The 12,402-nt window shown below is 41.7% G+C and overlaps 1 protein-coding gene, 1 long non-coding RNA gene and 7 other non-coding genes across 10 annotated transcripts; all 9 read left to right on the top strand.

Moving 5' to 3' along the window:
* The first annotated feature begins 415 nt into the window (after positions 1-415).
* On the top strand, positions 416-4,071 carry LOC119027356. 2 transcript variants are annotated; one of them, XR_005077358.1, is made up of 9 exons: positions 416-724; positions 1,252-1,337; positions 1,574-1,649; positions 2,441-2,519; positions 2,738-2,800; positions 3,021-3,099; positions 3,322-3,386; positions 3,629-3,695; positions 3,919-4,071. It is a non-coding gene; the product is annotated as an uncharacterized LOC119027356 (long non-coding RNA). The 2 variants fall into 2 exon arrangements; XR_005077357.1 differs by having other exon boundaries at positions 423-624.
* On the top strand, positions 1,398-1,490 carry LOC119027895. Its single transcript, XR_005077508.1, has one exon. It is a non-coding gene; the product is annotated as a small nucleolar RNA SNORD14 (small nucleolar RNA).
* On the top strand, positions 2,274-2,366 carry LOC119027892. The gene has a single exon (XR_005077505.1). It is a non-coding gene; the product is annotated as a small nucleolar RNA SNORD14 (small nucleolar RNA).
* On the top strand, positions 2,576-2,668 carry LOC119027893. The gene has a single exon (XR_005077506.1). It is a non-coding gene; the product is annotated as a small nucleolar RNA SNORD14 (small nucleolar RNA).
* LOC119027889 lies at positions 2,855-2,947 on the top strand. The gene has a single exon (XR_005077502.1). It is a non-coding gene; the product is annotated as a small nucleolar RNA SNORD14 (small nucleolar RNA).
* LOC119027891 lies at positions 3,159-3,251 on the top strand. Its single transcript, XR_005077504.1, has one exon. It is a non-coding gene; the product is annotated as a small nucleolar RNA SNORD14 (small nucleolar RNA).
* LOC119027890 lies at positions 3,465-3,557 on the top strand. Its single transcript, XR_005077503.1, has one exon. It is a non-coding gene; the product is annotated as a small nucleolar RNA SNORD14 (small nucleolar RNA).
* On the top strand, positions 3,749-3,841 carry LOC119027894. Its single transcript, XR_005077507.1, has one exon. It is a non-coding gene; the product is annotated as a small nucleolar RNA SNORD14 (small nucleolar RNA).
* A 694-nt stretch (positions 4,072-4,765) lies between the features above and the next one.
* Positions 4,766-10,611, top strand: rnf175 (ring finger protein 175). The gene is made up of 9 exons (XM_037111007.1): positions 4,766-5,049; positions 5,393-5,430; positions 5,577-5,718; positions 6,648-6,802; positions 7,017-7,124; positions 8,091-8,211; positions 8,569-8,702; positions 9,255-9,356; positions 9,608-10,611. Exons 1-9 carry the CDS (start codon positions 5,029-5,031, stop codon positions 9,726-9,728), a joined length of 942 nt encoding a protein of 313 aa, XP_036966902.1. The 5' UTR covers positions 4,766-5,028; the 3' UTR covers positions 9,729-10,611.
* The last annotated feature ends 1,791 nt before the right edge of the window (positions 10,612-12,402 follow it).

The following is a 12,402-nucleotide window of genomic DNA, read 5'->3' as shown; positions in this document are numbered from 1 at the left end:
GAGTGATCAGAGAAGGAGAAGAACAACAACAGGCATGTAGAAGAAGAAGAAGAAAAACAACAACAACAAGGGGGAGAAGAAGAAGAAGAAGAAGAACAACAACAACAACAAGAGAAGAAGAAGAAGAAGAAGAAGAAGAAGAAGAAGAAGAAGAAGAAGAAGAAGAAGAAGAGTGATCAGAGAAGGAGAAGAACAACAACAGGTATGTAGAAGAAGAAGAAAAACAACAACAACAAGAGGGAGAAGAAGAAGAAAGAGAAGAAGAAGAAGAAGAACAACAACAACAAGAGAAGAAGAAGAAGAAGAAGAAGAAGAAGAAGAAGAAGAAGAAGAAGAAGAAGAAAGAGAAGTAAAACAACAACAAGAGAAGAAGAAGAAGACAGAGGAGAAGAAGAAGAAGAAGAAGAAGAAGAAGAAGAAGAAGAAGAAGATATGTAAACAGTACTTATTAACACTGAGTACCGAACAGTTTACCCTCCAGTCCAGCAGGTGGCGGTAAGGCGCCATTAATCGGTTTACCCGCCGCCATTTTGGCTCATAAAGAAGCGAGCGTTGCTCTGCGCTCACTTGACGCTGCGGAGGAGTCCAGGCAGCAGGAGGATCCACACTCTCCTGACTTTCACGGTAAATACACCTTAAAACGACTCTTTACACATCAAATGGAAGCTTGTACGTGTTGAGAACAGTGTGTAGAAGGTAAAGATGGCGACCCTCGGCACAGATGGTGAGTTAATTTCACGGATGGTGGTAGATTTGTTTCAGAAACGACGCCTCTGCACACGTTGTTAAAAAATGTCCCTGTCGGTGTCTTAACTCAACGTGTTAAAACGGTTAAAGTTGAGCCTTTTCTTCATTACAACCACATTAATTAGTGGCACATTAAAGCAAGACCTCGTGTTTCTTTCATCATTAGTGATGTAGATCACAGAGAAATGTAGTTGGAGGTGCTGGAACTTTCCAATATGGAAGAGATGAAGCCATAAAATACACATCCGTGTTTGTTTCTGTGGCTTCTAGCAAAGAACAAATGGACTGAAATTCAACAAGTATTATGAAAAATCAGCTCTCATCCAATGAAGTCTCTCAGCATTAAAGTGCTTTATAGAAAATAAAGTGGATTAAAGAGGTCAAGATATGAACAATATTACAGTAAAAGATATACAATGATGTTGCGTATCTAAACGTGGGTCACTTTTCCAAAGAGTAATGTGTATTTAACTGACTTTAATGACTTCTGTTTTATCTTTCCAGGGTTTAAAAGTGTTTCGTCCTTGGCGCCCGTTTGGTCTTGATGATGCCGGCGTCACCTCGGAGCTGTTGCCCACGTGTTCGAGAAGGTTAGAGATGGTTTATTAAGATATTTTCCCACCTTAACCTTCTGAACCACGTGTCCTTCTACGCTGTGATGACATTATTTCCTGCCATTCGTAGTTTCCACCAGAGGTCGAAAGACCAAAGATGGCCAAAACCTTCCTTGGATGTCTGAGCGTGTCCTTTTAAATTGATTTGACGTTAATTGAGTTAATGACGGGCTCCAACATGCTTATTTAATTTGACATTTGCTTGTTTTCAGGGGGATGATGACCTTCAGGGACACTCTGGAAGATGCCACGCAGAAATGAATCCGCTCCACTGGACCCTCGGTACCGGTGAGTTGATCAATACATTTACTGGGTTTTTGTGATATCAAAATAAAACTACAGTGAAGTAATAAAAGTAGATGCTGGGCTGAACCGATCAGTTGAGTGAAAGAAAATGACTTGCCAACTATTTTTATGATTTCATAATTTCAGTCTTCCAGTTCTGGATAATGACTATAAATTTTTATTAAGCGAGAGCTGTTTTTGTGCCAACAATATATCAGAAATACCCCAAAGATCCTTCTTAAAAATCTGCACCAATATATTTTGATTAAGTCAACAAAACAATGAAGAATGCCAGTCAGGACTTCGACGTGATGTTGACTTGCACCCTCCGAACAGTCAAAAGTATAACACAGTTCCATTTAAAATTATGTAATTCAGAGAAAATGAGCAAATTCTGTATTTTATTCTGAACATGTACCAATAAAACCCAAAATAAGATGAAAACAGAACAGAATCTACGCATTAAATTCAATTAAAAAAAAACAGGATTTAGTTGATTATGAAAACTAATTTGAAGATGTTACTACATAGAAATGTTTAACTGTGTATTCCAGTCTCTGTTTGAAATGAGTTTCTTCAAATGATCTTTTGATTTGTGTCCCGTGATTGAAGACTATTTGCATATTTTCGCTGTGATGACATTATTTCCTGCCATTCGTAGTTTCCACCAGAGGTCGAAAGACCAAAGATGGCCAAAACCTTCCTTGGATGTCTGAGCGAAAACCAGCAGTGTGTAACTTGTCTCATAACGTGTTTTGGCCTTTTTAAACTTATTTAATCTGTGTCACTTTCAGGGTGGACGTCTTGTTGAAGCAACGGTGCTGCATCCATCAAAGCGATCAAGAGTGATGGCGATCCAAGCCTGTGAAGCTGGTAGGTATTTTTAATCTGTTTCCTACAGAAGCTGCTGTGTGAAATGTTGAGTCCTGTCGCTGTGATGACATTTTTTCCTGCCATTCGTAGTTTCCACCAGAGGTCTAACGACCAAAGATGGCCAAAACCTTCCTTGGATGTCTGAGCGAACAATAAAGATATGTTGACTTGTCACCTAACATCACTTACAGAACTAAATTCATCTGTCTGACTTTCAGGTTGACGGTCTTGGTGGTGGGATTTACCATCAAGAGTGGCGGCAATCAAAGCCTGTGACGCTGGTATGTATTCATGATTAAAACATTTGCTAAAGTAGCTGTTCTGCTTACATCCTGTCGCTGTGATGACATTATTTCCTGCCATTCGTAGTTTCCACCAGAGGTCGACAGACCAAAGATGGCCAAAACCTTCCTTGGATGTCTGAGCGAACAATAAAGATCTGTAAACTTGTCATTTCACACCTCACTGCTTTCAGATCTAACTTCCTCTCTTAATTTTCAGGATGAACGTGTTGGTGATGACAGTTCAGCATCCATCCAAGTTCTTGTCGGAGTGACTGCAGTCAAAGGCCGTGAAGCTGGTACGTCTGCTTTTTAGGATAACAATATTTGCTCAGGTAGCTTTTCTGCTTGCATCCAGTCGCTGTGATGACATTATTTCCTGCCATTCGTAGTTTCCACCAGAGGTCGAAAGACCAAAGATGGCCAAAACCTTCCTTGGATGTCTGAGCGAACAATAAAGATCTGTGAACTTCACACATCTCTTTGCTTTTAGATCTAACTTTCTCTGTCTTAACTTTCAGGGTCAGCATCCTGCTGGCGGCGCTGTTGTCCATCACATTAATGGCAATCGAAGCCTGTGAAGCTGGTAGGTTTTTATTTTTTAAAGAGTAATGTCCTTTCTAAAGAAGCTGCTCCGTGAAGTTTTATTTCTGTTGACAACCAGTCGCTGTGATGACATTATTTCCTGCCATTCGTAGTTTCCACCAGAGGTCGAAAGACCAAAGATGGCCAAAACCTTCCTTGGATGTCTGAGCGAATTCAGAAGATGTGAATAAATCAAAGTCTTGTCTTAAGCTTCTCAGCTAACTTGTTACTTGTCACTTTCAGGGTGGAAGTCTCTGCCAGAGATGCTTCATGATGATCTCCAGTGTCACGTGGTGCTGCTTCTTGTCTGGTATGTATTTTAGTTTGAAAATCTGATCCAGTAGTAATGTACAGACGGACAGTTCGCTGTGATGATGCTTTTTCCTGCCATTCGTAGTTTCCACCAGAGGTTGAAAGACCAAAGATGGCACAAACCTTCCTTGGATGTCTGAGCGAACTCGGCTCTAGTTGCAGCTGTAAGACCAAAATGTTTGACGTGTTAGTTAATATACATTCTTTCTTTCCTCCCACAGGAAGAACATGAGCATGAGGCAGCCTCCATTTCTCCTCAGTCGATTCAAGAGGATTTTCCACAATCTTTTCATCAGATTGTGTATGCAGAGTTGAAACTGTTGCTAACCTGTTGCATCAAACCACAATGAAATAAAAGGATGAGTGTGAATATTCTCGTCTACAGTGTTTTTTACTTGTGAAATTTCCATTTCTATAACTACCATCAGACTGCACACACCGGAGGTGACGTTATCATGTAGTGACCTGAAAACAAGATACTGACCAGAACATAAAATTTGCTTATTTCATTTGAATGCTGCTATAAGATATTCAATAACTCTGTCTCCTGTATCATTGACTTGCAGTGAGTTGTGTTAAAGTGGTGGAACATTTTCAACCCGTCTCAACATGTGTGACTGCAGGCAGTGTAAAAGGTTTAGTATGATGCCAGAGATGATAAAAGTGGGGACAACACTGCATGGAGATTTGTTAAAAGGGCATAGAAACAATTAAAAATCTTAAAAAATCCCTTAAGTACCTCGGTTCAAGATTTTTATATTATTACAGAAAATAAGCTTATGGTACTTGCATTTATTTTTCTGCAAGATAATGAACTTTTTGAAGTATAAAAGAATTTGCCAAAAGGACACTGATACCATGACATGATATTAAATATATCTGATGACCTCTGTGGTCTCATTTAGCTGCCTTTTTTTGGCCTGATATACACAGAGACCTTATGTCAGACATGTGAGTTGTTTGAGGACTCAGTAACTGGATTTTACAGTGCACAGCCTGGTAGATTCCTGTAGGAATAAGATCTTAAAATGTTTATTTGGTAATTATTTTGCACCAGAATTACCAAAGTGGATGTCTGTTAAGCATTTTCATTTGTAACGCTAACCTTAACATTTATGGTTCCATGTTACTCTTATTTTTTTTAAAGTATTTTGGCTCTAAAAAGTGATGGGGACAAATTGAGCCATATGTCATGCACGTATGAGTTTGGCCCTGTTGACTTGCCGTACACGGAGCAGCGGGGGAGCTGCTGTCAGAGCAGAGCTAACGTAGCTGCTCTTCGCCGGCTAGCTTCCACCGGGAGAGGCTGAAAAAATCAAAACAAACAAAGAATGGCGGGTGTGCACCCCCAGGTAAGAACCCGGGTTATTAACGCATCTGTTCGCACAACGTTAGTCCTGATTTACGACCATTTAAACGTAAAACTCAGCAGTAAACTGTGGCTAACTGTAGCTAACGTCCTGCTAGCTAGCTGGTCAGCTGTGAACGAGCTGTCAGATGTGAGGCTGCAGCTGTTGGGACGTGGCAACACAGACACACAAGAAAACGCCTTTTTTCTTCACTATATGTCACATCTTATGTTGCCCACTTCACTCTGACTGAACGTTGTACGTGTTAACAAGCGTGGGAAGTTGTATTGACCTACATAAACGCGTCCAGAGAGACTCCCAGCTGCTATTTCTGTCTCTGTTACAGGACGGCCTGCTGAAGATGACACACGAAGAGAGCTGGAAGTGAGCACACAGCCTGTTTCTGGTCCACTTGGTTTCCATTGTCATCACTGGTCATGTGTTGAAATTGTGCATGCATCAGCCCCTCCACCTCCACCTCCACCATCCATCCTCACATGCTTACTGTTCCCCTCTCTTCTTCTTGCCAGGGTGCGGCATGAGCGTCTGCATGAGGAGCACCGGGGTCATAAGGCCATGCATGCAGAGATGGTGGTGATCCTCATCGCCACGCTGGTGGTGGCTCAGATAGTCCTGGTGCAGTGGAAGCAGCGGCACCACCGGTCCTACAATGTGAGTGGTGACGGTGTATCATCTCCTCCCTCCATGCTGTTGCAAAGTCAGGTCGAAGTCTGAAGTGGCTGGAGATTTGTTTTGAAATGTAAAACAAGGGGAAAAAAAACCCTCAATTTAAACTTGCCCGAATTAGTTGGAAGCACTTCCTGTTTGCAGTGTACATGTGCATGTACAGATAACCATCACTGGAACACTTCGATACAGAAGAAAACTTAAAAACGTGAAGTTTCCAAGGCAAGTTCTGAATGTGAATGGACTGTCCGTATGGAGACGTCACCTCCTCCTTTGTGTGCTGATGGAAAGTCTGGTGAAGTCTCGTAGTCCACAGAACAGTTCTGGAGCTTCACACTGAGACAGATTTGCAGCATTCTGCTAAACAACTGACGTAGCTGGAGACTTGATTTAAAACCACTTAAGTTGTTTAGCAGGATGCTGCGACTGTGTTTTGCTGTGAAGCTCCAGAAATGTTTTGCACACTGCGATACTTCACCTGACTTTCCATCAGTCCCCTGGTGGCTCCTACTAATCGTGTGGTATTTAAAGAAGTTTCACACATTCTTTAACTTCCTTCCTCCTGCCCAGTAAATATCTCCATCTTATAAACTCCAGTTCTTCAGTTTATAAGCAGCTTTCCGCTAAATTTACAATCTCCAGACTGTGACATGAATCTGACGACATCGCCGGTGTTGTTCGCTCAGATGTGACAAAGCTCCTCTTTGTCGGCTCCTGAAGACTTCTAACCATGACTGATGAACTAACGTGTAAAATGGTCCTGCTTAGATTTTTAACAAGTGTCCCTCAGAAGGTTTCACAGTGTGTACAATCGATTAGAAAGCGTCAGGAACAAGAGGGGAAGAAAGATCAGGCCAAAGCAGCAGGAGAATCAGTTATTACAAAGTATAGTAAAGTGTTGTTCTCCTCCTCAGCTGGTGACTCTCATCCAGATGTGGGTGGTTCCTCTGTACTTCACCATCAAACTGTACTGGTGGAGGTTTCTGTCCATGTGGGGCATGTTCTCCGTCGTCACCAGCTACGTCATCTTCAGAGCCACCCGCAAGCCGCTGTCCTGCAGGACGCCGAGGTGAGACGAGGAAAGACGCCCTGACTTTCATCACTGGGCTGTTTTTTCATTTAAGTTCATTATTAAAAAAGACGAAGAAGAAATGGGCCAAAGTTTAGGATATTAACGATCCTGGAAACTGAGCCGTGAAGATCGTTGCTGGTGTGCTATTTGAGTTAGAAGAAAAGCAAAGCCCTGTCATGGAGTGATGATTTATTTATGGTGTGTTTTTCAGGATGGTGTACAAGTGGTTCCTGTTGATCTACAAGCTGAGCTATGCGGTGGGCATCCTGGGCTACCTGGCCATCATGTTCACCATGTTCGGCTTCAACGGCTTCTTCAGGTGAGTCATCGCTGACAGTCAGTAGATCAGACGTGTCTGTTAGAGCCCAAACTTGAACAGTTGTCACTGTGTTATTGTTGGTTGTCAATTTTGTATAATGTTTCGACATCGGTCTCCAAAAATCGTCTCAGTCTGGAGGCCTGAGTGATAGTGATGGAGGTGCAAGGGAAAGGCTGAAAAATGTGACTTCCTTAATTGCTTAAAAAAATCCTTAATAAAGTCTTGAAGGTGGTGTGAGAGTTCAGATGTTGATGAATCTGAATCTGCCCTCCGTGTGAGGATGTTTGTTTCGTCATTAGACTCGGGGGAAGGGAATTATATCCACATTTTTGCTATCCAAACAAAAAATAACAATATTTTTTAACATTTTTACTATCGATTATTCCGCAGATTATTTGCAGTTTCATCTTTACAATGTCAGAATTGTGATAAAAGTTGATATCTACAACTTTCTTCGTATCTCAAACCGACAGTCAAAACCAAAAGCCAAAGATTCTTCATTTACTGTCACACAAAGAAAAGCGTCAAATCCTCATCGTGGACATCCTGTAAAACTTGTTAATCATCTTTTCCTCTGTTGTTTGGAGGAGCCAAAGTCAAATATTAACTTAGTTGAAAAGTGACCGAAATGATAAACAGATGATCAAAATAATCTGAAGAACAAATAAGGGAGAAACCTTCAGTACAACCACCTTCATGTTGAATATGTGGCCTTTATGTTTTGATCTCTGGCTGCTCCAGCAGTGAAACAGCAGAACTGCTCTCTTTATTTAAAGGCTGATAAACTGTAATAACAATAGACTGTAAAGCCTCAGTGTGCAGTATAATGGCCTTAAAGTTATTTCTGTCAATTTAATTGTCTCTCGGTTCAGCTAAGCACAATTTCTATGGCTTTAATTGGCAAGATAATACACATTGATTGTTTCTACTTATGAAGAGACAGCTGATCTTTGTCTCTCCCTGCAGGATCAAGGCAGAGGACTCGATGGACATCGGTGTCATCATGCTGTTTTACGGGCTTTACTACGGCGTCATGGGCAGAGACTTCGCTGAAATCTGCTCTGACTGCATGGCTTCTACAATCGGGGTAAAACACCTTTGAAAAAGATGGATTCCTCATGAAAAATGTTCAAGTATCAGTGCTAGTTTATATTAAACACCCTTTAGATTTAGTTTCCCCCATTTAGTTCATGAATCAACATCATAACAAACATCCAAAATCTGCTTGAATATCATAGAAAACAGGCGCTCCTTATAACTGCAGAACTTGCCTAAAAAACATCGCAATTTTAGGTTTTCTTCAGTTTTAAAGTAATCCACTGGAAGCTGCCTGCACATCCATTGGTACATTTTAAACAGAAACTGCTGATGGCTAATTCGGCATATTTTTAGACTCTATTGTTGTAAATTAACAAACCGTTGGCCTTGCTTTTGCATTTTCCAGTACTACAACAAGGGAGGGATGCCCAGCAGGAGCCTGACTGACGATATCTGCGCAGTGTGTGGCCAGAGGATCCTGGTGGATGTGGAGGAGGAAGGATTCATAGAAGACACCTACCAGCTCTCCTGTGGACACATGTATCCTGAAGCTCAGTAAAATCCTGCAGGAGAAAAAGATTTATGTGTCTTGTAGCTGGTTGACTCAGCAAACAAACAGGTCATGGATGCTTTTTACTGCTTTTATCTGTCCCTAAACAATATTATTTCAGAAAAAACTTGTTAAACTGCAACAGCAAGTTACCTGTGTTGTGCTTCATGCAACATTAATAGGGAGTTTGGGGTTAAATTTGGCTGTCTAATTAATTATGATAAGTAATCAAAGCAAACTATCAATAAAGAATTATCATGAGTCAAATGCTCAATTCACTATAAAGCAGGGGTATTGTGAGGGCACACAATGCCGCTTTTCGCAAGGCACCTGAATATTTAATTAGAAAAACGTGTGTTAAGTGCTACTTTTCAGTGATATTGTAATCTTACTTTTGTACTTGTAAGACTATATGATGTGGACCCATTGTGTTTCCCAGCTAATGTAATTGTGCAGACATTGGTAAACTGTGACTGTGTCATTTGTTAATGTAAGAGTAAAGGAGTTTCAGGTTTTCTGCCTTAACTTGCCCCTCCGCTCAGATTCCACGAGTTCTGCATCCGCGGGTGGTGCATCGTGGGTAAGAAGCAGACGTGTCCGTACTGCAACGAGAAGGTTGACTTGAAGAGGATGATGAACAACCCGTATCCTTTTATTTGCAGAATGATGGGGAAGTATGATTCCTTATATCATTCCTGTTCTTCCTCTCATCTTTTTCCTTTCCTTTCCTTCCTCTCATCTTGTTCCTTTCCTCTCCCCTCCCTTCCTTTCTTTATCATTGGAACTGTCTCGTTTAAATAAATCTCCTCACAGGTTGCATCCTGATGTCCAACAAGACTTGACCCATTAAACTTCTTTATTGAGTGCTCTCCTTAATTCCTTTGTCCCCTGCCAGCTGGGAGAAGACACATGTCCTGTACGGGCAGCTGCTCGATTGGCTCCGATACCTGGTTGCCTGGCAACCCATCATCATCGGCATCGTCCGTGGGATTAACTTCTCCCTGGGCCTCGAATAGAATATAGAGCCCTGAGGAACGCAGCTGTGGGTACGTCCTGGAATCGCGAACAGCGCGAGAAACATTTGGCAGCGAAGTGTCAAAGTCAGCGCTACAAAGACCTGATTCAGGCTTCTTCTGAAGTCTTTTGTTTCCTCTGTACATGTTGGACTGAACGCTTGCACAGTCTCCAGCAGAGCGAACCCAGGCAGTCTGGGTCTCTGCGTGCAAAGGACACTGTGATGACCAACTGCTGCCGACCTGAACAAAAACCCTGAAGCACAGATCCAGTATTTGATCATTTCATCGCGAATGACATGAGAAAGTCTCGAGAGGATTTTACTTTGGAACATGTGGAAGCGTTGCTGTCATGCATGTCATGTTTTTTGTTATAAATCATTGCGTTACTTTGTACTGTATGATTGGAAAAAAAAGCCTTTTTGAACAGTTTTATAGTTTGCACATGCCTCACTGCCGCTTCTGTTGATGCCACTGACACAAGCTGTTACTTTCTTACATTTCAGATTCATTACAACATCACATGACCCGTTTACATTTCAGATCATTTTGTTTATTATAAAAGGTTTTATTTAGGATGTCTGTTACTACTGTTGCTGGAGCCGAGCCTCCATAGTGTTAACTGTCTGTGGTGCGACTGAGACTCAGACCTTCAGGAGTGTGACGCTGAACAGAATAAAACGAGCTCTAAATAAAGGAGATTGGTCATCGTCCAACAAAACGGTGGTAACTGCCCTCTAAGTTTGTTCACATCTTTAAGAGTCTCTCATCTTTTGCTGTAGAGCCGCAACAAGAAAGTCGCTTTTTTTGTCAGATGGACATTTTTCTGTTGTCAAGACTGCTGCTAATATTGATTTTTAATTTATTAAATGTTTATTGAACTTCATCAGTGTGTAAGAAAATGTTTTCATGCTCAATCTCTCCACATCTTTGTTTCTCTGTTTCTCAGCTCATCACAAGTTTCGTTTTCTTGTAATTCGAGGTAATGACTCAACATCCACTTGCACAGCGGGCACGTTTGTCTTCGTGCGCTGTGGATGTGGGTTGGTTACATTTCGTCGTATGCAAATAGGTGTCATGAACAGAGCTGAGTGCAAGTCAGGTACGAGCAATCTTTAAACACACCTTTCTTTCTCATTCATTTTCCATTCTGTCCCTTTTTGATAACAGAGCTTTTCCAACCTGTGTTGTAATAACTTTTGTGAGAAAACTTGTTCACAGTTAACCAGTTAATGATTTATATCACATCAGAGCTTTACCCCTGTCCAGGAGATACTCGACCCGCTCTCCCTTATAAAGGGTTTGATCCCTAAACCTACAAATACGTTGCTAAAAAGTGTGAATTTTAAATATGGATTTTTAGCTGGTAATAGGGAGGCTCGCTAGCTTCTAACTGCCTGAATCCTAACGTCCACCCTGCTTCCTCTGGTTTGGCACCTGAAGCCCTCAGAACTCCCTCGAAGTTGAAACTCCCTCCCAGCAGTGAACAAAAGTATTCCAGTGCCAATTAATAATGCTCAGCTGGTTGGGAAAAATGGTTAATCCCTTGTTCTTTTATTCTCTTGGTTTGTTGCTGCTGAAGATTTCTTGTAATCCTTTTTGCGATGTCCAGGCCGGTCACGTAATCCGTCTCAGGTGTTGTCTCAAGTGGAAGAACTGATTTTAGTCCGTGCTCCTCTGGTCTTACACCCTCTTACTTCTGATATTAGCTTGGTCTCATGCAATTATTTGGACAGTTCTTCAGCATCCCTCCATCCACTGGCTGATCACCCCTTGATTAAGATTTCATAATACTTTATCACGGTCTGTGCCCACGCTGTTTCTTTACTGATTACCATTAGCTCTCTTAGCATTAGTTTAACATGCTCCAGTTTACCAGGTCAATCATACTGTGATTCTGTACAAGGCCTGACTACTTCCTCTTTCCACAGCCTCTGCTACTTCTTCTTTCCACAGCCTCTGCTACTTCTTCTTTCCACAGCCTCTGCTACTTCCTCTTTCCACAGCCTCTGCTACTTCCTCTTTCCACAGCCTCTGCTACTTCCCCTTTTCTCCTCACAACCCCCTTCACCTGTCTTTGTTTTACTCGAATGATTCAACATTCCCTTCATTACACTGCCAACCTCTAATACATCGATTTCAAACGTAATCACACATTACACAGTTTTCTACTTTGCAAAGCTAATACTTAACTCTCATTCTGATCATCAGAGACAGAGAGACAAACTCTGAGTGCAGTTCCTTATTTTACACAGGCACACAGCGAAGTTTAAATGACTTTATGGCAAACATAATGCAGCAGGCCAAGCTTTAACATGTTGCAGAATCATTTCAGGACTTTGTATGATGTCTGGTGTCTGGCAGGAGTGTATGTTGTGAGTGTGTGTGTGTGTGTGTGTGTGTGTGTGTGTGTGTGTGTGTGTGTGTGTGTGTGTGCATACTGATATCTCTTAGACAGGAGTAGATGGATCTCAACTCTTCCGACAATCTGTATCTCCTTTGTTTCCCGCTTTGGTGTCTGCTATGGAAAACATCTGCTGCATAGGACTCAAACTGAGCCAAATGAACATGTTAACTGTTGAAACGGGATTAAATCTTGACGTGTTGAGCAGAGCTGGGTCATGGATTTGGGTGTGCTGAAAGGGTTAACATGATGCATTTGAAATGAGAAGAGCAA

Source organism: Acanthopagrus latus, chromosome 10 (genome assembly GCF_904848185.1).
Source record: "Acanthopagrus latus isolate v.2019 chromosome 10, fAcaLat1.1, whole genome shotgun sequence".
Classification (NCBI taxonomy): Eukaryota; Metazoa; Chordata; class Actinopteri; order Spariformes; family Sparidae; genus Acanthopagrus; species Acanthopagrus latus.
The sequence above is the reverse complement of the archived record's forward strand: the minus strand, read 5'-3'. Positions and strand labels throughout refer to the sequence as shown.